Source organism: Hemitrygon akajei, chromosome 3 (assembly GCF_048418815.1).
Source record: "Hemitrygon akajei chromosome 3, sHemAka1.3, whole genome shotgun sequence".
In the NCBI taxonomy this organism is placed as follows: Eukaryota; Metazoa; Chordata; class Chondrichthyes; order Myliobatiformes; family Dasyatidae; genus Hemitrygon; species Hemitrygon akajei.
In genome coordinates this window covers 189,013,056-189,036,146 of record NC_133126.1, presented here as the reverse complement: position 1 = coordinate 189,036,146, position 23,091 = coordinate 189,013,056, and the positions used below count along the sequence as shown (strand labels likewise).

The 23,091-nt window shown below is 42.4% G+C and overlaps 1 protein-coding gene across 1 annotated transcript; it reads left to right on the top strand.

Moving 5' to 3' along the window:
• Positions 1 to 1,297: 1,297 nt before the first annotated feature.
• On the top strand, positions 1,298 to 21,018 carry LOC140724605 (succinate receptor 1-like). The gene is made up of 3 exons (XM_073039029.1): positions 1,298 to 1,392; positions 10,612 to 10,624; positions 20,083 to 21,018. The coding sequence occupies exons 1-3, from the start codon at positions 1,298 to 1,300 to the stop codon at positions 21,016 to 21,018; spliced, it is 1,044 nt and encodes a 347-aa protein (XP_072895130.1).
• The last annotated feature ends 2,073 nt before the right edge of the window (positions 21,019 to 23,091 follow it).

Here is a 23,091-nt window from a genome sequence, read left to right as displayed (position 1 = left end):
GCATCCTTTCTGCACACCTTTTTAATATCTACACTGAGATGATCATGGGACTGGCAATTCCCCACAACACTCATTACAAGGCACTAAAATAGAAGGAAAAGCCATCAGTAACTTGAGATACGCAGATGACACGGCCCTGCTAGCCACAACAGAAGAAGACCTACAAGCACTACTCAATGATATTGCAAAGTCTCTGCTGAATTTGGATCGCTGATAAACGGCAAAAAGACCAAAGTCATGGTGAGAAGCAAAACTGCAATTCAAGCTGACGTCTGCATCGGAATGACAAGCTCGAACAAGTGTCCTCCTTTATATACCTTGGTGCAGAACTAAATGACACAAACGAATGCAGCAAGGAAATAAGATGAAGGCTAGCAATGGCACGCACAAGCAGTACCAAACTTTGGAGTACTGTGTCCAGTTCTGGTCGCCTCACTATAGGAAGGATGTGGAAGCATTGGAAAGGGTACAGAGGAGATTTACCAGGATGCTGCCTGGTTCAGAGAGTATGGATTATGATCAGAGATTAAGGGAGCTAGGGCTTTACTCTTTGGAGAGAAGGAGGATGAGAGGAGACGTGATAGTGGTGTACAAGATATTAAGAGGAAGAGACAGAGTGGACAGACAGCGCCTCTTTCCCAGGGCACCACTGCTCAGTACAAGAGGACATGGCTTTAAGGTAAGGGGAGGGAAGTTCAAGGGGGATATTAGAGGAAGGTTTTTCACTCAGAGGGTGGTTGGTGCGTGGAATACACTGCCTGAGTCAGTGGTGGAAGCAGATACACTAGTGAAGTTTAAGAGACTACTAGACAGGTATATGGAGGAATTTAAGGTGGGGAGTTATATGGGAGGCAGGGTTTGAGGGTCGGCACAACATTGTGGGCTGAAGGGCCTGTAATGTGCTGTACTATTCTATGTTCTATGTTCTAACATCTGGAAAGATAGATCTGTGAGCGCTGACACCAAGATACGCCTCCTCAAAGGTTTCATCTGGCCAGTAACCCTATATGGCCGTGAAACATGGACCCTAAAAGCAGCTGATGAAAAGTTTACAGCATTTAAGATGTGAACATGTAGACGGATCCTCAGGGTATCATACAGTGAAAGGAGATCCAACAATTTCATCCTAAAAAAGACTGGCACCAAACCAATACTTCTGGAAACCATTATCCAAAGGAAACTTCATTATTTTGGACGCATCTCAAGAACTGATGACATACTGGAACACACTGTGCTTGAAGGCAGAGTAGAAGGAAGCCACTCCCAAGACAGACAAAGGACAACCTGGATCGACAACATGCAGAAGTGGACCAGCCGCTTCGCCAGAGATTCAAGAGGTTTGACTGCCAACAGATCGCAGTGGAAGAAAGTGGTCGCCAAGGCTCTGGCAGAGTACGGCATATGATGACAATGATGACACAACCATTACAAAGCATTCTATAATATGACTCCCCAGCCATAACACAGCATCTATATAATGACTACACAAGCATTACAAATCATCTATAACATGACAACACAACCCCCCCTTATTTTCCTTTTCTCTCTTTTTTCTCTCTCCGTCCCTCTCACTATCACTTCTTGCCTGTTCTTCATCTCCCTCTGGTGCTCTCCTCCCCTTTCTTTCTCCCTAGGCCTCCCGTCCCATGATCCTTTCCCTTCTCCAGCTCTGTATCCCTTTTGCCAATCAACTTTCCAGCTGTTAGCTTTATCCCTCCCCCTCCTGCTTTCTCCTATCATTTTGGATTTCCCCCTCCCCTCCCACTTTCAAATCTCTTACTATCTTTTCTTTTAGTTAGTCCTGATGAAGGGCCTCAGCCCAAAACATCGACCGTACTTCCTCCTATCGATGCTGCCTGGCCTGCTGCGGTCCATCAGCATTTTGTGTGTGTTACATTGTCGTTACACAGCATTCTATAACATGACTACACAACTGTTACACAACATTCAATAACATGACTACACAACCATTACACAGCATCTATAACATGAAAACACAATTACACAGCATTCTATAACATGAATCCACAACCATTACACAGAATTCTATAACATAACTACATTGCCATTACACAGAAATCTATAACATGACTACACAACCATTACACAGCATCTAACATGACCTCACAACCATTACACAGCATTCTACAACATGACAACACAACCATTACACAACATTCTATAATACGACGACATAACTATTACACAGCACTCTATAACATGAATACACAGCCATTACATAGAATCGATAACATGACAACACAGCCTCTGCACATCATCTACAAATGTATAACATGACTGCATAACAATTACAAAGCATTCTATAACTTGACAACTCCACCATCACAGAACATTCCATAACATGACAACACAACCACGCAGCATCTATAACATGGCAACACAACTACACAGCATTCTATAACATGACTATACAACCATTACACAGCATTTTAATAACTTGTCTACGCAACCATTACACAAATATTCTACAACATGACAACACAACAATTACACAACATTCTATAACACGACGACAACACCATTACACAGCATCCTATAACATGAATACACAGCCATTACACAGAATCGATAACATGACAATGCAGCCTCTAAACGGCATCTATAACATGACTACACAACAATTACAAAGCATTCTATAACTTGACAACTCCACCATTACAGAACATTCCATAACATGACAGCACAACCATTACACAGCCTCTATAACATGAAAACACAATTACACAGCATTCTATAACATGACCACACAACCTTTATAAAACCATTACACACAGCATTCTATGACTACATTGCCATTACACAGCATCTATAACATTACTACACAACCATTACACAGCATTCTATAGCATGACTACGCAGCCATTACACAGCATTCTATAGCATGACAACTCAAGAGTGCAGATGTTGAAATCTGGAGGACAACAAAGCATCCTATTGAAGGAACTCAGCAGGTTAGATACAAAGAAACAGATGGTCGATTTTGTGAGTCGAGACCCTACATCAAGACCAAGTCCATAGAAGGACGATAACCAGTTATTATATAGTGAGAATGAAGAGTGATTCAGGGACTGATGATTGATATGTGGAACAAGATATGGGAGGGATAATGAACAGGTGAAGACAGGTGGGGGAGAAGAAGGAAGAGGGGAAATTGAACATACAGAGGGCTAGTAGGTGATAGGGAGAGAGTAACAGACAAAATGCTGGAGAAACTCAACAGGTGAGGCAGCATCATGGACAAGAATAAAAAATGGGCATTTTGGGCTGAACCCCTTCATCAAGATAGTTTGTAGAAGGAAAATAGCCAGTTACATAGAAGTAAGGGGCAGGGGTAACTCAGAGCTGATAGGTGGGTCTTGGGATGAAACCTCAACTGTTTATTCTTCCCAAAGATGCTGCCTTACCTGTTGAGTTCCTCCAGCATTTTGTATTTTTCTCTCAATTTTCAGCATCTGCAGAGGCTCTTGTGTAGAAGTAGATGAGGAGGGATGATGGGCCACTGGAACCATGTGGGAAGGGGGAAAGGAAAGGTGACAAAATGGAGAAGAAGACTAAATAGAGAGATCTGTAGGTGATAGGTAGGTGGAACAATGTGCAGAACAATGAAAGTCCAGGTAACAAGGAGAGGATGGATGGAAAGGGTGAACAAAAAGAGAAGAGTGAATTGAAAAGAACAGAGAGAGTGTGCTACCTAAAATTATAAAATTCATTGGATATCTCATGGATTCAAAGGCTTGGTCAAGGAGGTAGACCTTAAGGAGATATTCAAAATGTATGATAAGGACAGTCCTAGTAAACTTTGAGGAGGATACTTAAGAGCTTATAAGGATACTTAAGCAACTGTAGATACGGCTGTAATGAATGTAAGACTATAAGTCTATAGACATAGGAGCAGTATTAGGCCATTTAACCCATCAAGTCTTCTCCGCTATTTCATCTTGACTGATCATTTCCCTGTCAATACCATTCTCCTGCCTTCTCCCCATAAGCTTTCATGCCCCTGACTAATCAAGATCCTATTAATCTGTCAAGACGTTGGAACAGGGATCCGATCGTAGACCCAGTACTGTGCACACAGTAATATTAATTGAATAACAAATCCTGAGGTGTGAAGAAAGTCATCAAAGTTCAGGGAGAGATAAAAACATCCAGAGAAATCCAAAAACCATTTGATATTCAGACGGAGTATAGACACAAATGGTGGAAAGGCTCAGGAAAATTCACTGGCACAATCTGGCAGCAAACAAGGTGAAAACACAGGACTAAAATACACTGAGCAATAAACAGAGAGGCAGATGATGGGTGGAGCACAATGAGACAGAAGTGGCAACAAAACAGGTAACGATGAGAAACAGGTCAGAGGCAGAGTACTCAGTAAAACAGGGGCTGGAGTAGAGCAGGAGTGGGGACGGGAGCACATGGGGCATGAAAACAAAGAAGAGCACATGGCAATTCAAAACCACAGACTGATGGCTAGGGAGGAAACACACAAAGACAAAGTTCAACTGGAGGTACTGACACAATCTCTGCCTTAAATGCACTTTATCTAGGCCTTTCAATATTTGATGGGTTTCAATGAGATTCCCCCATCATTGTCTTAAATTCCAGTGAGTACAGGCCCAGCGCCTTCAATTGTTGTTTATATGATAAAGTTTAATTCATAAATGGATTTTTTCTCAATGAGGTAAGATGTTATGAACAGACATAATCAGCAACCAATATTGCAAAACATATTGGCATGAAAAATCATGTACCCTATGCCCATTCATATTTCTTACACTCAGTATCCACTTTATTAAGTACACCTGCACAGTAATGCAACAATGCAATCAGCCTATCATGTGGCAGCAACTCAATGCATAAAAGCATGCAGACATGGTCAAGAGGTTTAATTGTCGTTCAGACCAAACAACAGAATGGGGAAGGAACGTGATCTAAGTGACTTTGACTGTGGAATGATTGTTGGTGCCAGATGGGGTAGTTTGAGTATCTCAGAAACTGCTGATCTCCTGGGGTTTTCATGTACAACAGTCTCTAGAGTTTACAGAGAATGGTGTGTAAAACAGGAAACAAATATCCAATGAATGGCAGTTCTGTGGGTGAAAATACCTTGTTAATGAGAAAGATCAGTGCAGACTGACTAGACTGGTTTAAGCTGACAGGAAGACAACCGTAACTCAAATAACGATGCATTACAACAGCAGTGGGTAGAAGAACATCTCTGAACGTATAACACATCGAACTGTGAAATAGAAGGGTTACAGCAGCAGAAAACCACATCAGTGGCCACTTTGTTAGGTACAGGAGGTGGGAGGTACTGAACAATGTAGCCAGCAAGTGCACGTTCCTCAGTTCTTCTGCAAAGGTAAAGGAATAGAAAGCCATTGCCTGTGTTAATTGCAGTCGCCCAGTTGGTGTGAGACTAGTACCTGAGGCAGCAGCAATCTGAGGGAGTAGTCAAATTATTTAGATGAACAAAGAGATTATATCCAATCTTCCTAAATTTTCAGGGAAGTTCCCTTTGGCATAGACGGTGCATAATCTGTTTTCTATTCTCTTTTCAAATACCTGTCTGCTATTTCCTCATTGTTTATTTGAAACCAAATGGTTGCTACCCTGTATTTATCATACTTATAGAACTATGTGGACGGTCCAGGAAATCAGTGTGAACGAAATGCGAAATAGAAAGCAGACAAAATTCCACCCTAAAGCATCAGCATGGGAAGATTAATTATGGTGCGGTGATAGGATCGATCTCTGAGAGCCGAAGACCTGCAGTGCAATTCTCTTCAAATCCTACCAACATTTGGTCACCTCAGTAGGCGCCAAACACGGGTTTATATCTGAAAGGGTAAGCATTTGCCTCTTATTTGGCTAGAAGTATAATTTACCTTCCAGCTGTGTCACTTATACTCTCTGTACCATTGTGCGGTAGCTTTTAGCATGTCATGCAGGCAACTCTGTGGTGTTTGTGGTGCGATGCCTGTGCCAGGATTAAATGGGACAACCAGCTTCTCACAAAATTCATCAATACACAGAGCAGAGTCTTGTGCAGTGGGATAGTGGAGCAGCAAAGTGGGATCAGGAGTCTACATGCCTGGTTTATGGTCTTTCAGGTATGCTGACACGAGAAAACACTTCCAAATGTATGAGTTTATTTCCCACATCCATGTACCAGAGACTGACACAGGTTCCTGACTGCACCATTTCTATTCAGGCTGTTAAATCTGTAAACATGCACTCAACATTAAATGGTGTAATGTGATTTCAGGCAGAGAAATTTATACCCGAGACGTTTGTTCAGCTTGTATTTTGTAATTTGATTAAATCAGCTAAGGAAGTAGAGCTACAAATTTCAGCGCTTATTCTATCAGGAAGGGAAAAAGCAGATTTAGATGGTTAGACGCAAATACCATAAAATTACTGAAGCAGAATTTGGCCATTTGGCTCATCAAATCTGCTCCCCTATTCTACCATAGCTGATTTACTATCTCTCTCAAATCTCCTGCCTTCTCCCCATAACCTTTAACTCCCTTACTAAACAAGAATCTATCACCTCCTCTTTAAATATAGGCTCCTGTGGCGAGATTCACAGATTCACCACTCTCTGGCAAAAAAAATCCTCTTCATCTCCATTCTAAAGGGGCATCCTTATATTCTGAGGCTCTGCCCTCTGGTCCTAGACTCCCCAATAATAGGAAACATCCTCTCCAGATCTACTCTTTCAATATTCGATAGGTTTAAGACAACAAGACCATAGGATATAGAAGCAAAATTAGGCCATTTGGGTTTTCTCTGCCATTTCATCTTGGCTGATCCATTTCTCTCTCAGCCCCAATCTCCTGCCTTCTCCCTATATCCTTTCATGTCCTGATGAATCAAGGAGCTAGCATCCTCTGACTTATATATACTCAATGTCTTTGCTTCTGGAACCACTGTGGCAACAAATACCACAGATACACCACTCTTAGGCTAAGGAAATTCCTCCTCATCTCCATGCTAATTGGATGTCCTTCTATTCTGAAGCTGTAGTCTTAGACTCCTCCACCATAGGACACATCCTTTCCACATCCATTCTATCGAGGCTTTTCAACATTTGATGGGTTTCTACGAGATCCTTCCCACCACCCCCTCCCACCCCATTCTACTGAATTCCAGTGAGTTCAGGCCCAGAGCTATCAAATACTCTTCATATGATAAGTCTTTCAATCCTGGAATCATTTTTGTGAACCTCCTTTAAACCCTTTCTTAGATAAGGGGTTCAAAACTGCTCATAATACTCCAAGTGAAGCCTCACCTTAAAAAGCCTCAGAACATGCTTGACTTTATATTTTAGATCTCTCAAGGTGAATACTGAAATTGCATTTGCCTTCCTCACCACCAACTCATCCTGCAAAATAACCTTTAGAGAATCCTGCCTGAGACTCTACAAGACTGCACAAATCCCTTTGCACCTCAAATTTTTAAACTTCTTTCCATTTAGAAAATAACCTATGCTTTTACTTCTTCTACCAAAGTGCATGGCCATACAGTTCCTGAAACTGTATTCCATCTGCCACTTCTTTACCCATTCTCCTCATCTGCCTAAGTCCTTCTGTAACCTCTTTGCTTCCTTAACACTACCTGCTCCTCTATCTATCTTCGTATTGTCCACAAATTGGCCACAAAGCCATCAATTCCATTGACATATAATGTAAAAAGAAGTGGTTCCAACACAGACCCCTTTGGATCACCAATAGTCACCAGCAGCCAACCAGAAATGGCTCCCTTCATTCCTGGATTTTTTTTTGCATTTCACACCATTCTCTGTAAAATGTAGAGACTGCAGTATGTGAATATCCCAAGAGATTAGCAGCTTCCGAGATACTCAACAATCATTCCATGATCAAAGTCACTTAGATCACATTTCTTCTTCCCTTCTGATGTTTGAACTGAACCTCTTGACCATGTCTGCATGCTTGCATATATAGAGTTATTGCCATATGATTGGCTGATTAGATATTTGCATTAATGTGAAGGGATACAGGTGTACCTAATAAAATGGCCACTGAGTATCAATCTTAATTGATGCAAAGTTCATGAGGATATCTTGAACTTGCTTTGTGGAAAAAGCACAATGGAGATTTATTTTTAGAACATAATATGGTATAAAAAAGCCACAGTCTGGTTTTGTTTGGATGAAGTTGACTGAGGTGTGAACATTTGTCAGTTTTTACCTGCTAAAATCCCTCCTCATTAAGTGTGAGGAATGTCTCACCTTTTAACCCTTCTGCTACAATGCACTATTGACAATGGTAAATAATCTCCTGGAAACAGGAAGATACTTTCTTTGAGTGCTTGAACAGTCCTTCCATGAACAGGAGCCACTGACCTTTACCAGTTAAAAAAATCTGCTGATCAGAAGTCATTCAGTGTAAATAGTAATAAAAATTAACAACCGGTTCCTTCAAAATTAGGTAATTGAACTCAGTCTGAAATGGAAAATAAATTTCAGTCTGAGATAAATCTCCATTATGCTTTTTCCACCAAGGAAGTTAAGGATATCCTAATGTACTTTGCAGTAATTGAGATGGGCATTCAGTGGCCACTTTAACAGGTTAAAAATAAAGGCTTTTGTGGACAGCACAGTAGCATAGTGATCAGTGTTACGCTATCACAGCGCTAGCGACGGGGTTAATTCCTGCCGCTGAATGGAAGGGGTTTGTATCTTCTCCCCATGTGGGTTTCCTTCCACATACCGAAGACATAGGTAAATTGTGCAGCACTGGGCCAGAAGCGCCTGTCACCATGCTGTATCTCTAAAGTAAATAAATAGCATGACCGTAACTCCTGCCAGGATTGGCACTAACCACCCATTCCAGGAAATTACTAAATCCTTTTATAGTGTGAAAGACAATACTATTTTACCTTGTTATTTCCTCAAGCAGCAAGGCAAGCAAATTTATGAGAGTGCATTGTTGTGTCAGCTGGGTTGACTATCAAAGTTCAATGGTGGGAGGTTCAAGTCCTACTAAGGACATTTAGGCTCAAAAGTATGGGCAGATACCCTAGTGCATTTTTGGAGAAATTGTTCTGCAGAGGTATTAAAATGGTGCCTGTCTTCCTTTTCTGCTGATCCATAAGACCATAAGACATAAGAGCAGAATTAAGCCATGTCTAACATCTTCAAGCCTGAATGCGTGTAACCACAGTGAGCAACTCAATTCTGAATTGCCTTACTGATGATAAGACCATAAAACATAGAAGCATAATTAGGCCATTTGGCCCATCAAGTCTGCTCCGCCATTCAATCGTAGCTGATCCTTTTCCTTCCCCTTCTTAGTCACACTCCCCGGCCTTCTCCACGTAACCTTTGATGCTGTGGCCCTGTGCACCATTTTAGTGAGATTATGTCCAGTATCTTACCAAGGTTAAGCTCCATTCCATTTAAAAAGGACTCTGTATCACATTCCAGCTGGTGGAAGTTTACCTAACATACATCATTGATGGCGCTTCTAAAGTGAGTCTGATTGTGATGTGCAACGTAAATTCGTGTTCAACTTCAAGCTTGTTATCATCTGGCTGTATGTATATACAACCAGTTGAAATGATAATCTTCTGGACCATGGTGCACCCACAAAGTACATATATCTCACACAGTACATAAAATATTACCACAAATAAATTAATAAAATTTAATTCAAAATGCATGTAGTGTGCAGAACAAGTAAACAGTAAAAGGTACAGTAAATAGTAAACAGCTCGCTGTCCTGAAAGTGAAGTACGAGGTGCTATAAAAGTGCAAGAATATAACTGGTGGAAAGATGTAACAAATCTGTATTAAGGAGTGCACATAAGAACTTCGTAAGTAGAAGCAGGAGTGGACCATTTGGCATCTCATGCTTACTCTGCCATTCAATAAGAACATGGTTGGCTTTTCAACTTGATGTCACTTTGCTTCACTAACCGTGCCCCTGAATCCATTGATATCAAGAAAGAAAGTGATTGATTTCTCAAGAGTACTCTGTGTCCTCCACAAGACTTCTTGACTGGAGGATTTCAAAGATTCACTACTCTCCAGGTAAATTAATTTTATCCAATTCCTGTCCTTGTTGAGTCATAGAGACAAAGAAACCTACAGCACAGAGACAGGCCCTTAGGCCCTTCTACTCCATGCCGAATTATTATCTTTCCCAGTCCCATCAACCCACAGCCGGACCATCACCCTCCACACCACTCCCATCCATGTACTTATCCAAACTTCTTTTAAATATTAGAACCAAACTCACATCCACCACTTCTTCTGGCAGCTCATTCCACACTTGCACAACCTTTCAGTAAAGAGGTCCCCTCTCAGGTTCTTTTCAAATATTTCACCCTTCACCCTTAACCTATGATCTCTATTTCTAATCTCATCTAACCTCAGTGGAAAAAGCATGCTTGTACTAACCTTTTCTATTTCCTCATGATTTTCTGTACCTCTATCAAATCTCCCCTCATTCTCCTACACTCCAGAGAATAAAGTCATAAACTATTCAATCTTTCCCTATAATTCAGGTCCTCAAGTCGCAAACACATGCTTGTAAATTCCTTTATGCTTTCCTATTCAAGGTTGCAGGAGTGGGTATGGGTGGGGTGGGGGGGGGAGAAAGAGCTTAAGGGCAAGGTGAGGGGCAACTATATTTTAACACATATATATTCAGAGTGGTAGGTAGCACATACAGTGGTAGGTGACTCAGAGAGGTAGGAACCTGTATTACGTTACCAGACAGAGTAGTGAAACAGGCAGATTGGACGAGTATAAAAGGCTTTTTTTTGCATTGACACATGAATATGAACAGAATGGAGGCATGTGGGTGATGCATGTGAAGAGGAGATTTAGTAGAGACGGGCATCGGGATTGGCACAACATAATGGACTGAATAACTTGTCTAGTGCTGTACTCTTCTCCATCTTGTGCCCTATGAAGTTATTGGTGGGTGGGGTAGCGGAGCTACATCTCTATCAAAGGAGGTGTAGGGTGCTCCTTCCCTCTGCTACCCTGCAGAGGGTTACCCTTGGGCAAGGTGTAGCAACTGTTTAGCCAGGGTCATATGAAGCCATGGGAGCGGGTGGTGGATGGGCCTATGAGCAGCTGGTGCATATCACAAGTCCAGGTTATGTGACCACTGTCGCTAGGCAGACAATCTTTGATGAGTACTGAGAATGGCTGGGGTCACCTATCCTGTAAGGAAACTGCCCAGCAGAGGGCAATGGCAAACCACTTCTGTGTAAAAATTTGCCAAGAACAATCATGGTTATGAGACCATGATCACCTACATCATATGACACGGCACATAATGATGAGGTTATTAGTCAACTCCTTATCTTGAGATTGGTTCCAAATATCCATCTAGAGGAAATATCTCTGCATCGAATGATCAAGCCCCAATGGTCAGACTGAACTGAGTTCACATCTCAAGACTGTGAACTCCACAGACCCAATCAATTTCTCTCTCTTGATAGGACAACCACATCCCGAAACCAGGAATCAGATTGGAAAACTTCAGTACACACTCTGCTTGGATGATAATGTGGCTACTTTGAGCGTTAAAAAAAATCCCCTATATAGCTGACAGACGTAATTCCCTTTGTTTCAGTGCACAACCATGTTATTTTCAGAAGTGTCTCATTACCACTTCCTTAGTGATAGGTCCTGGCGTTTTCCCAAATACTTCTAACTGGTTTATGCCTTAGTGGCCACTTTATTAGAATAACTCCTGAACGTTGTGAAACTACCATACCTTCTGTACCTCCCAAGCCTCTGTACCTCACATACCTTCTGTTCCTCCTGTACCTCACATACCTTCCGTTCCTCCTGTACACCGCATACCTCCTATACCTACTGTACAACCTGTACCTCCTCTAGCTCATGAAACTCCCATTCCTCCTGTACTTGTGAACATCCTGTACCACCTGTACCTCCCAAAACACCATACTTCCTGTAATGCCTGTTCCTCCAGTACCCCCTATACCTTCTGAAGTTCCCATACCTCCTGTACCTCCATCAACTCTGGTACCTCCAACTTCTTATGTCCTGAATCTCCGGAACCTCCTGTACCTTGCAGAAATACTGTACCTCTTGTACCTCCTATTCTTACTATACCTCCACTACCTCCCATTCCTCCTGTATATCCTGTATCCTGTGTTCATACCTCTTGTATGTCCTGAACCTCCCATACCTCCTGTACCTCCTGAACCTCCTGAACCTCCTGAACCTCCCATACCTCCCATACCTCCTGTACCTCCTGAACCTCCCATACCTCCTGTACTTCTGGTCCCTCTGTACCTCACAACCCTCCTGTATGTCCTGAACGTCTTGAACTTCCCAGGCCTCCTGTACCTCCCGTACCTCCTCTACCTCCCATACCTCCTGTACCTCTTAAACCTCCCATACTTTCCATACCTCCCATACCTCTTGTACCTCCTCTACATCCCATACCACCTGTACCTCCTCTATCTCCCATACCTCCTGTACCTCCTGAACCTCCCATACCTCCTGTACCTCTTAAACCTCCCATACCTCCTGTACCTCCTCTACCTACCATACCTCCTGTATCACCTGTACCTCCTGAACCTCCCTTACCTCATGTACCTCCTGTACTTCCTGAACTGCCTAAACCTCCTTTACCTCCTAAACCTCCTGAACCACCTATGTCTCTCATTGCCCAGATCATCCAACATCTCCCATAGCTCCTGTACCTCCTATACCTCCCATAACTCCTGAACTCTTAAACCTCCTAAATCTCCAATACATGCTGTACCTCCAGTAACTCCCATACTCTCCAGTACCTACTGTACCTCCTATACCTCCTGAACCCCCCCCCACGAAACTTCCATATCTCCCGTACCTCCACAACATACTGAATCTCCCATACTTCCTGTACCTCTTGTATTTCCCATACCTCCTGTACTTCCTTAACTATTTGAACCTCCCATACCTGCTGTTCCTCCCATACCACCTGTACCCTCTGTATATCCGGAACCTCCTGTACATCTTGAACCTCCTGCACCTGGAAGATTTTCTGTACCTCCTGTTGCTCCAGTACCTCCTGTACTTCCCATATTCCCTGTAGCTCTTGTGCCTCCCATTCTTCTCAGAACTCCCATACCTCCTGTATATCCTGTACCTCCTGAACCCCCTGAATGTTCTGAACATGCTGTAACTCCTGAAACTACTGCAGCTCCTGTACCTCCCATATCTCCTGTAACTCCTGTACTTCCTCATCCTCCAGTACCTCCTGAACCTCCTGAACCTCCCATACCTCCTGTAACTCCTGTACTTCCTCATCCTCCAGTACCTCCTGTAACTCCTGTACTTCCTCATCCTCCAGTACCTCCTGAAACTCCTGTACCTTGTCAATGGCACATACAGTTGAAGTCAGAAGTTTACATAACTTAGCCAAATACATTTAAACTCAGTTTTTCCTGACATTTCATCCTAGAAAACATTCGCTGTCTTAGGTCAGTTAGGATCACTACTTTATTTTAAGAATGTGAAACGTCAGAATAATAGTAGAGAGAATGGTTTATTTCAGCTTTTATTTCTTTCATCACATTCCCAGTGGGTTAGAAGTTTACATACATTTTGTTAGTATTTGGTAGCATTGCCTTTAAATTGTTTAACTGGGGTCAAACGTTTTGGGTAGCCTTCCACAAGCTTCTCACAATAAGTTGCTGTAATTTTGTTCCATTCCTCCAGACAGAAATGGTGTAACTGAGTCAGGTCTGTAGGCCTCCTTGCTTGCACATGCTTTTTCAGTTCTGTCCACAAATTTTCAATCGGATTGAGGTCAGGGCTTTGTGATGGCCACTCCAATACCTTGATTTTGTTGTCCTTAATCAATTTTGCCACAACTTTGAAGGTACGCTTGGGATCATTATCCATTTGGAAGACCCATTTGCAACCGAGCTTTAACTTTCCAGCTGATGTCTTGAGATGTTGCTTCAATATATCCACATAATTTTCCTTCCTCGTGATGACATCTATTTTGTGAAGTGCACCAGTCCCTCCTGCAGCAAAGCACCCCCACAACATTGTGCTTCCACCTCCATGCTTCATGGTTGGGATGGTGTTCTTCAGCTTGCAAGCCCCACCCTTTTTCCTCCAAACATAACGATGGTCATTATGGCCAAACTGTTCAATTTTTGTTTCATCATAACAAGAGGACATTTCTCCAAAAAGTAAGATCTTTGTCCCCCTGTGCACTTGCAAACTGTAGTTTGGCTTTTTTATGGTGGTTTTGGAGCAGTGGCTTCTTCCTTGCTGAGCAGCCTTTCAGGTTATGTCAATATAGGACTCATTTTACTGTGGATATAGATACTCGTCTACCTGTTTCCTCCAGCATCTTCACAAGGTCCTTTGCTGTTGTTCTGGGATTGATTTGCACTTTTTGTGCCAAAGTATGATCATCTCTAGGAGACAGAATGCATCTCCTTCCTGAGCAGTATGACGGCTGCGTGGTCCCATGGTGTTTATACTTGCGTTCTATTGTTTGTACAGATGAACGTGATACCTTCAGGCATTTGGAAATTGCTCCCAATGATGAACCACACTTTTTTTTCTGCACAATTTTTTTTTCCCTGAGGTCTTGGCTGATTTCTTTTGATTTTGTTTGTAAACTTCTGACCCACTGGAATTGTGATATAGTCAATTAAAGTGAAATAATCTGTCTGTAAAAATTGTTGGAAAAATTACTCATGTCATCACAAAGTAGATGTCCTCAACATCTTGCCAAAACTATAGTTTGCTAATATGACATCTGTGAAGTGGTTAAACAATGACTTTTAATGACTTCAACCTAAGTGTATGTAAACTTCCGACTTCAACTGTACCTACCAGACCTACTAAACCTCCATTAGTCCTGAACCTCTTGTACCTCCTGTGCCATCTGTACCTCCTAAAACTCCTGCTTTAACTGTACCTGCCATACCTCCTGAACATTCTGCACCTCCTCTACCTCTTGTAACTTCTGAAACTCCCATGCGTCCTGTATCTTCCAAACCTCCTGGACCTCCCATATCTTCTGTACCACCTGTATGTCCTGTACCTCGCATAACTCCTAAACCTCCTGAACATCCTGTAACTCCTGGAATTACTGTACCTCCTGTACCTCCCATACCTCCTGAACCTCCTGTACTTCCTCAACCTCACTGTACCTCCTGTCCCTCCTGCAACCTCCTGTACCTATTGAAACTCATGCAAATCCAATACCTCCTATACCTCCCGTACCCCTGTTCCTCCTGATCCTTCAGTAACTGCTGTAGCTCCTGAACTTTCTGTACTTCCTGTACTTTCAGTCCCTCCTGTACCTCTTGTACCTCCTGTACTGCCCATACCTCTGTACCTCCCATACCTCCTGTACCTCCGGTACCTCCTCTACCTCTTGTAACTCTGGAACCTGCCATACCTACTATACCTTGTGTACCTCCAAAACCACCTGTATCTCCCATACCTCCCATACGTCCTGTATCTCCTGTACCTCTTGAAACCCTGTACCTCCAATAGCTCCAGTACCTCCTGAACCTTCCATATCTCCTGTACCTCTGTGGCTACTGCACCTCCAGTACCTCCCACAACTCTAGTACCTCCCACACCTCCAGTACCTCCCACATCTCCAGTACCTCCCACACCTCCAGTACCTCCCACAACTCTAGTACCTCCCACACCTCCAGTACCTCCCACACCTCCAGTACCTCCCACATCTCCAGTACCTCCCACACCTCCAGTACCTCCCACAACTCTAGTACCTCCCACACCTCCAGTACCTCCCACACCTCCAGTACCTCCCACATCTCCAGTACCTCCCACACCTCCAGTACCTCCCACAACTCTAGTACCTCCCACACCTCCAGTACCTCCCACAACTCTGGTACCTCCCACACCTCCAGTACCTCCCACAACTCTAGTACCTCCCACACCTCCAGTACCTCCCACACCTCCAGTACCTCCCACATCTCCAGTACCTCCCACAACTCTAGTACCTCCCACAACTCCAGTACCTCCCACACCTCCAGTACCTCCCACAACTCTAGTACCTCCCACACCTCCAGTACCTCCCACATCTCCAGTACCTCCCACAACTCTAGTACCTCCCACACCTCCAGTACCTCCCACAACTCTAGTACCTCCCACACCCCCAGTACCTCCCACAACTCTAGTACCTCCCACACCTCCAGTACCTCCTTACCTGTACTTCCCATACCTCCAAAACCCCAATACCTCATATACCTTCTCTACCTCCCATACCTCCTGTACCTCCTGAAACTCCCATATCTCCTGAGCCTCCTGAACCTCCCATAACTTATGAACCTCACGTGCCTACCAGACCTCCTGAACCTCATGTACCTCATTAACCTCTTGTAATTCCTGATCTACCATACCCCTTATACCTCCTGTACCTCGTGTACCTCCCAAACCTCCCATACCTCCAGTACCTCCTGAACCTCCTGAGCCCCCTGAATCTCCTGTACCTCCCATACCTCCTGTACCTCGTGTACCTCCCAAACCTCCTGTATCTCCAATACCTCCCAAATGTCCTGTAACTCCTGTACCTATTGAAACTCCTGTAAATCCAATAATTCCTATATCTCCTATACATCCCCGTAACTCCTGTATGTCATGAACACCAGCACCTCCTGAACCTCCCGTGCCTCCTTTACCTCCTGTGGCTCCTGAACCTACTGTTCCTTCTGTACCTCCTGAACCATCTGTGTCTCCTGTACCTCCTGACCTCTCAGTACATCCGGTCCCTCCTGAACCTCCTGCACCTCCTGTATCCCCAATACCCCCTGACCCTTTGGTACCTCCCGTACCTCCTGTACCTCTGGACGGTTATTATGAATTTTCCTATTTGTAATAATGGATCGGTCATAATGTAATTTCTGGTACTCTGACTCTAAACTGGATTTATAGTAACGTATGATTTATTTTGTGTGTTTGTATTTTAAAGCAAATTTTGGTGATGGTGTTTGCCACTTGATTGTGTCTGTATAAGTAATCAGAATGTGTTAAACTGCTGCAGGATCCTGTAATATGTTGGATTGTTTCTGGTTTTCCTTGGCATGTTCTACATTATTCATCTCAAATTCGTTGGTTGTTTATTATGTATTTTTTGGTAATTTTTTAATGCTTTTCACCTGGTCCTGTATTGACACAAGGAACCCTTCTGTTTCTGGATAGAGGATTCCAGCTCAACGCTTCCTTCTCAACATTCAGTCTGCTCAGACCATGGGGATGTCTTCCATGGTCTTACGTTGGTTAACTTTTTCTTCAATAGTGATAGTTTCTTCATTTTACTGATCTGTGCTCTCATTTAATTTTGAGGTGTATACTTCTTACCAGAACTGCATATGCTCAAATGGAATGTTTAATCCTGTTTTTTGTTGATGGAAATATTTCTCAGTAGTTTTATCTGAATGTTGAGTAGATTTTTAATGTCTATAATTTCTCCTACCCCTTCTGTACTAGGTTATTATTATTATTATTATTATTATTATTATTATTATTATTATTATTATTATTATTATTATTATTATTTCTTTTGTCTCTATCTTTTTATGTTTGCTCAGTTTGATGGGTTTTGTTTTGTGTGTTGGTTGTTGTCTGTCTTTTCATTGATTCTGTTGTCCTTGTTTTATTTATTGTGATTGACAGCGAGAACACTAATCTCAGGTTTGTGTATGATGATAGGTACTTTGGTAATAAACTCACTTTGAACTTTGAAATTGATTTGATTAGTGAGCTTAAGGTAAAGGAACCCTTTGCCCACCATTGAAGTAAGATTCACCGGTCTATAATTTCCAGGGTTATCTCTACACCATTTCTGGAAGAAGGGAACAATGTTTACAACCTTCCAATCCTCTGGTACTTCTCCCGTCCCTATTGATAATGTAAAGATCATCGCCAGAGGCTCAGCCATCTCCTCCCTCGCTTCCCTCAGTAGCCTGGGGTATATCACATCTGGTCCTGGCAACTTATCTAACGTATTACCTTTCAAAACCTCCAGCACATCATCTTTCTTAATGCTACACACTCAAGCATTACAATCCACTGTAAGTGGCTGGATATGTTATTGATCCCAAAGGAAGTTAGTGTCACAGTGCCATTACAAGAGCACAAATGTACAAATATTAGAAGAGAAGTAAGAAAGAATTAAAAACAATAAGTTACCTTAAAAATAAGATGTACAATATTTACAAGTCAAAGATGACAAGATTTACAAGATTTCCAAGTTCACACTGATGGTAGTGCAAGAATTCCTGTAATATTATTCAATAGTGGGTGCACGTTCACGCATTCCAGATAAACAGTGGTGGTAGTATTGCAGTGTTGCACACTGTGCCTGCGATAGCAGGGTGTGGCAAACAGCTAAACAGAGCTTAAACAATGCTCTGCTAAGCAGAGGTTAATAACAGGAGGAGTCATTGCTCCCTGGCTATAGATTGACTCCTTATAGAGTCTAATGGCTGAGGGAAAGAACAACCTCATATAGTGCTCTTTGGAGCAGCATGGTTATCTTACTCTATTACTGAAAGTGCTCCTCTGTCCAGCCAAGGTGGCATGCAGAGGCTGAGAATTGCCAGGATATTCCAGAGGGTCCTTTTTTCTACCACAGTCTCCAGTTTGATTCCTATACCAGAGCCAACCTTTCTACTCAGTTCATTGAGCCTGTTGGCATCACCCACGTCAATGCCATTGCCGCAGCACACCACGGCATAGAAGATTGTACTGGTGACAACAGACCGGTAGACCATGTGAAGGAGAGGCCTGCATATTCCAAAGCACCTCAGTCTCCTCAAGAGGTAGAGGAGACTCTGAACCTTCTTGTACACAGCCTCGATGCCAATGCTCCACTCAAGTCTGTCATCCAGGTGCACCCCCCGGTACTTGTAGTTCCTCACCACATCTCCGTCCTCACCATCAATTGTAACAGGAAGCAGTGCAAATTTGGTCTTCCTAAAGTCCATCACCATCTCCTTTGACTTACAGATATTAAGCTGCACATGATTCAGCTTGCACCATTCGACAAAGTCCTCCACCAGGGTCCTGTATTCATCCTCATGTCCTCCACTGATACACCCAACTATTGCTGTGTCATCAGAGAATTTCTGCAGATGACATGACTCTATGTTGTATCTAAAGTCCAAGGAAGTCATGGTAAGATTTAATATAAGTTATAATAAGTAAACAAATCAACAAACAGATACATAAACAATCAAATAAATAAGCAGTGCAAGAGAAGAATCGTGAGATATTGTTTATGGGTTCATGGCCCTTCAAAAAAATCTGATGGCAGAGAAGAAATAGCTGTTCCTAAAATGTTGAATGTCTGTCTTCAGGCTCCTGGACCTCCTTCCCATTAGTAGTATGAGAAATATGAAATGGTAAAATGGGGAATAGATTTCTTCCATTGTTCCACGGAGATGTGAATCTTTAATTGGAAGCATTAACATTGTCACTATCAAGACAGAGGAACCAATCTTTCAAGATTCAAAATTCAAGATTGTTTAATGTCATAAAATATTATTACTCCAGATCCAATGCAGCACAAAATCAAAAAAAGATAAAGAACACAGTAATTAAAAACACAATAAATATAAATATAAAAGATAGCTTATATACATAGATTGATTGTATATCCATAAAGTGATGCTATACACAGAAGTGTCTGTACATAAGGTGACTATGATAGGAAGTGATAAAGTAGTGGTGGTGGGGGTGTGATGGGGTGGATTAGTAGCTGGAGCTGCTGGTCAGGCTTACTGTTTGGTGAGAGTAACAGTTTTTGAGTGGCTCTTCCTGGCGTGAATACAACATAACATCCTCATTGATGCTAAATAGCCTTCACCTCCCAGAACCAATCTCTAAAATTTAATTTAACTACTTTAAATATCGACTTGGTCATTAAAATTCCTCTTGTTTTCTTCAAAACAAAATGTTTTTAATGCTGGAATTATTTGATATCATTTGAAGTTTGAATTGTGGTGTAATTCTTGTTCCAAATGAGAGTTTCAATCATCTGTTTCTGTTTGCTATTTTAGGAGATGAATGAGACTTGTTCCAGAATTAATGATATCCTGGAGTACTACTACCTCACAAGCATGTACAGCATCGAATTCCTTTTAGGATTGGTAGGGAACATCATTGTGATAAGCGGTTACATATTCTGCCTGAAGAACTGGAAGTGCAGTAACATCTACCTCTTCAATCTGTCCATCTCAGATCTGATCTTCATCTGCACTCTCCCAATGTTTGTTGTCTATTACGCCAAGGGGAAACATTGGGTGTTTGGCGATTTTCTCTGCAAGATGAATAGGTACATCCTTTACTCCAATATGTACCTGAGCATTCTGTTCCTAGCTTGTATTAGTATCGACCGTTACCTGCTGGTCAGCAACCCATTGAGAGTCCATGTATTTCAAAGGAAGAGGGTTGCTATCTTCATCTCTATTGCCCTATGGATCTTTGTCACCTTGGAGGTCATCCCCGTCTTGACCTTCATCGGTTCTGACAATGTCACGAGTCATGATAATAGCACCATCATCAAGTGTGTGGACTACGCGAGCGCTGGTAACCCAGTCCACAATCTAATTTACAACGTGTGCCTCACCACGTTTGGCTTTGTGCTTCCAATGAGTGTCATGGGGGTTTTCTGTGTGAAGACAGCTTGCAAGCTAAAGGAATTAAATAAAGAAAGGACCTGTAGCATTCCCCTTGAAAAACCACTCACGCTGGTCATATTGGCCATTGTCATTTTCTCGGTATTATTTACCCCTTATCACATCATGAGAAACGCTCGCATGGTGTCGAGATTAGAAAATATCAACATTTCGAAGGGTGCTTTTGAGTGCATAAAAGCAGCTTATGCTCTTTCAAGGCCGGTGGCTTTCCTCAGTATCATCACCAATCCTGTTTTCTACTTTTTCTCTGGGGACAAATTCAGGGAAACAATCGCAAACAGCTTGAAATGCTGTTGACTGGAAAGCCTAAGGCTATGTGTCACACCGAGGACTGCCTCTTTTGGTAGTGACGTGAGTCTGGAGATGAGGGACCATTGTTGATTCAAATTCATCTTAGTTATTTTGCCACATGTTCCTGACAGATACAAAAGAATTGTTCTGCTGAGGGAGATTCTCAAACTCATCACAGCTATCATGAATACACAAGGAATTTTCTTTAAAAAGAAGTTCCTCGTCACAATCTCTTGTTTAAGTGGGAAAAACGTGGACAATGTTTTGGTTTCAGTAGAAAGACACACATTGGCTAAATAAACTTGTAAGATTACTATCTATCTAAAATTGAATGTCTAGAATTTAAATCTGATAGAAGTTTTAAAAATAATAAAGTGAACAAAAAGGATATATAGAAATAAATTATCTTTGTTGATTGATAAGGACTGAGGATCATCGCCTAGAAATTAGAGCCAACCATGTAATGCAGCCTGTTTACTCTTCACCCGTATGTGTGTGCTTATTGTAATCCTGTTGAGTGTCGGGGTGGAGATGCATCTCTACCAAAGGAGGTGTAAGGTGCTCCTTCCCTCCGCTGGCCTGCAGGTCACCTCTTGGATAAGGTGTAGCACCTGCTTAGCCCCCTGATCAGGATCACCTGAAGCCATGGGAGCAGGTGGTGGATGGTCGTATGAGCAGCTGGTGCTCATCAGAAGTCCTGGTGATGCACCTACTGACGCCAGGCAGACAATCTCTGAAGAGTATTGATAATGGCTGGGGTCAGCCATCTTGTAAAGACACTGCCCGGAAGAAGGCAATGGCAAACCACTTCTGTAGAAGTATAAGTCAAGAACAATCAGGGTCATGGGACCATAATCACCCGCATCATACAATATGACACATGATATTGAATGGAAGATTCATATGGTGAATAGAATTTTGACTATGTAAGAGCTTCGCAGACATTCGAGCTGACAATTAACAATGCCAACATATAAACAAATGCAGTTGTGCAAACAGACCTTGATCCCTTGGATATGATATGTGCTGTTTCTTAAGATTCAAGATTCAATATTGTTTAATGTCATTTCAGTACACAAGTGCAACAAAGCTGAAACGATTGTTATTCTGGATCCAATACAGCACAAAAAAAAACAAAATAAGATAAAGAAAAAATAACAAAAACACAATAAATATAAATAGGTAATATAGCTTATAATACATAGATATTATGTCCATAAAGTGACACTAGACACACGAGTGTCCGTACACAGGGTGACTGACAGGAAATAATAAAGTAGTGATGGTTGGGAGTGTGATGGGGAGAGTTAGTGGGTGGAGGTGTTAATTAGTCTTACTGCTTGGGGAAATTAACTGTTCTTGGGTCTGGCAGTCTTGGCATGGATGCTGCATAGCCTCCTCCCTGCTGAGAGTGGGGCAAACAGTCCATGTCCAGGGTGGGTGCGATCCTTCATGACGTTACTGGCCCTTTTCTGGTACCTTTCTGTATATATGTCCTTAATGGCAGGTGGGCTGGTGCCAGTGATGCATTGGGCAGTCTTGGCTGCCCATTGCAGAGCCTTCCTGACCACAGCAGTGCAATCTCTGTACAAAGCAATGATGTGGTTTGTTAGGAGGCTCCCTACTGCAGATCTGTAGAACATTGTGCGTGTTGTGTGTAGTCCAGCTCTCTTCAGCCTACTCATAAAGCATTTATGACTGTGCAGGATATGTTCTAGGACCACGAGAGGTTGTGTGAGATGTGCATTCCCAGGAGTTTGAAACTGCTCGCAGTTTCCACTGCTGTGCCACAGCAAGGTAATGTAATTGGTGGAACATACATAATTCACAGCCACCGACATTGAGCCGCCGTTTACTTTAAGAGGCTGGTCTGACGTGATGACGTAGTTATATAAAGTTTTTTTTCATCACGCTTTGTGTTCAGGTTTTGGGATACAATAAATGAGTTGTTACTGCTTTTCTTAAACATAAGACGCCTCCGCCATTTTTATTTGCGAAAACCTACATTGGTGACCCTAATGCTCTGGGATGATTCCAGAGTTATTGAGCAAAGTACTGTCGATTGGTTTATACAAGCCG

Bases quoted from the DNA above. Each gene is read 5' to 3' on its own strand.
- LOC140724605 (XM_073039029.1), top strand. From the start codon at position 1,298: ATGCAGAAGTGGACCAGCCGCTTCGCCAGAGATTCAAGAGGTTTGACT.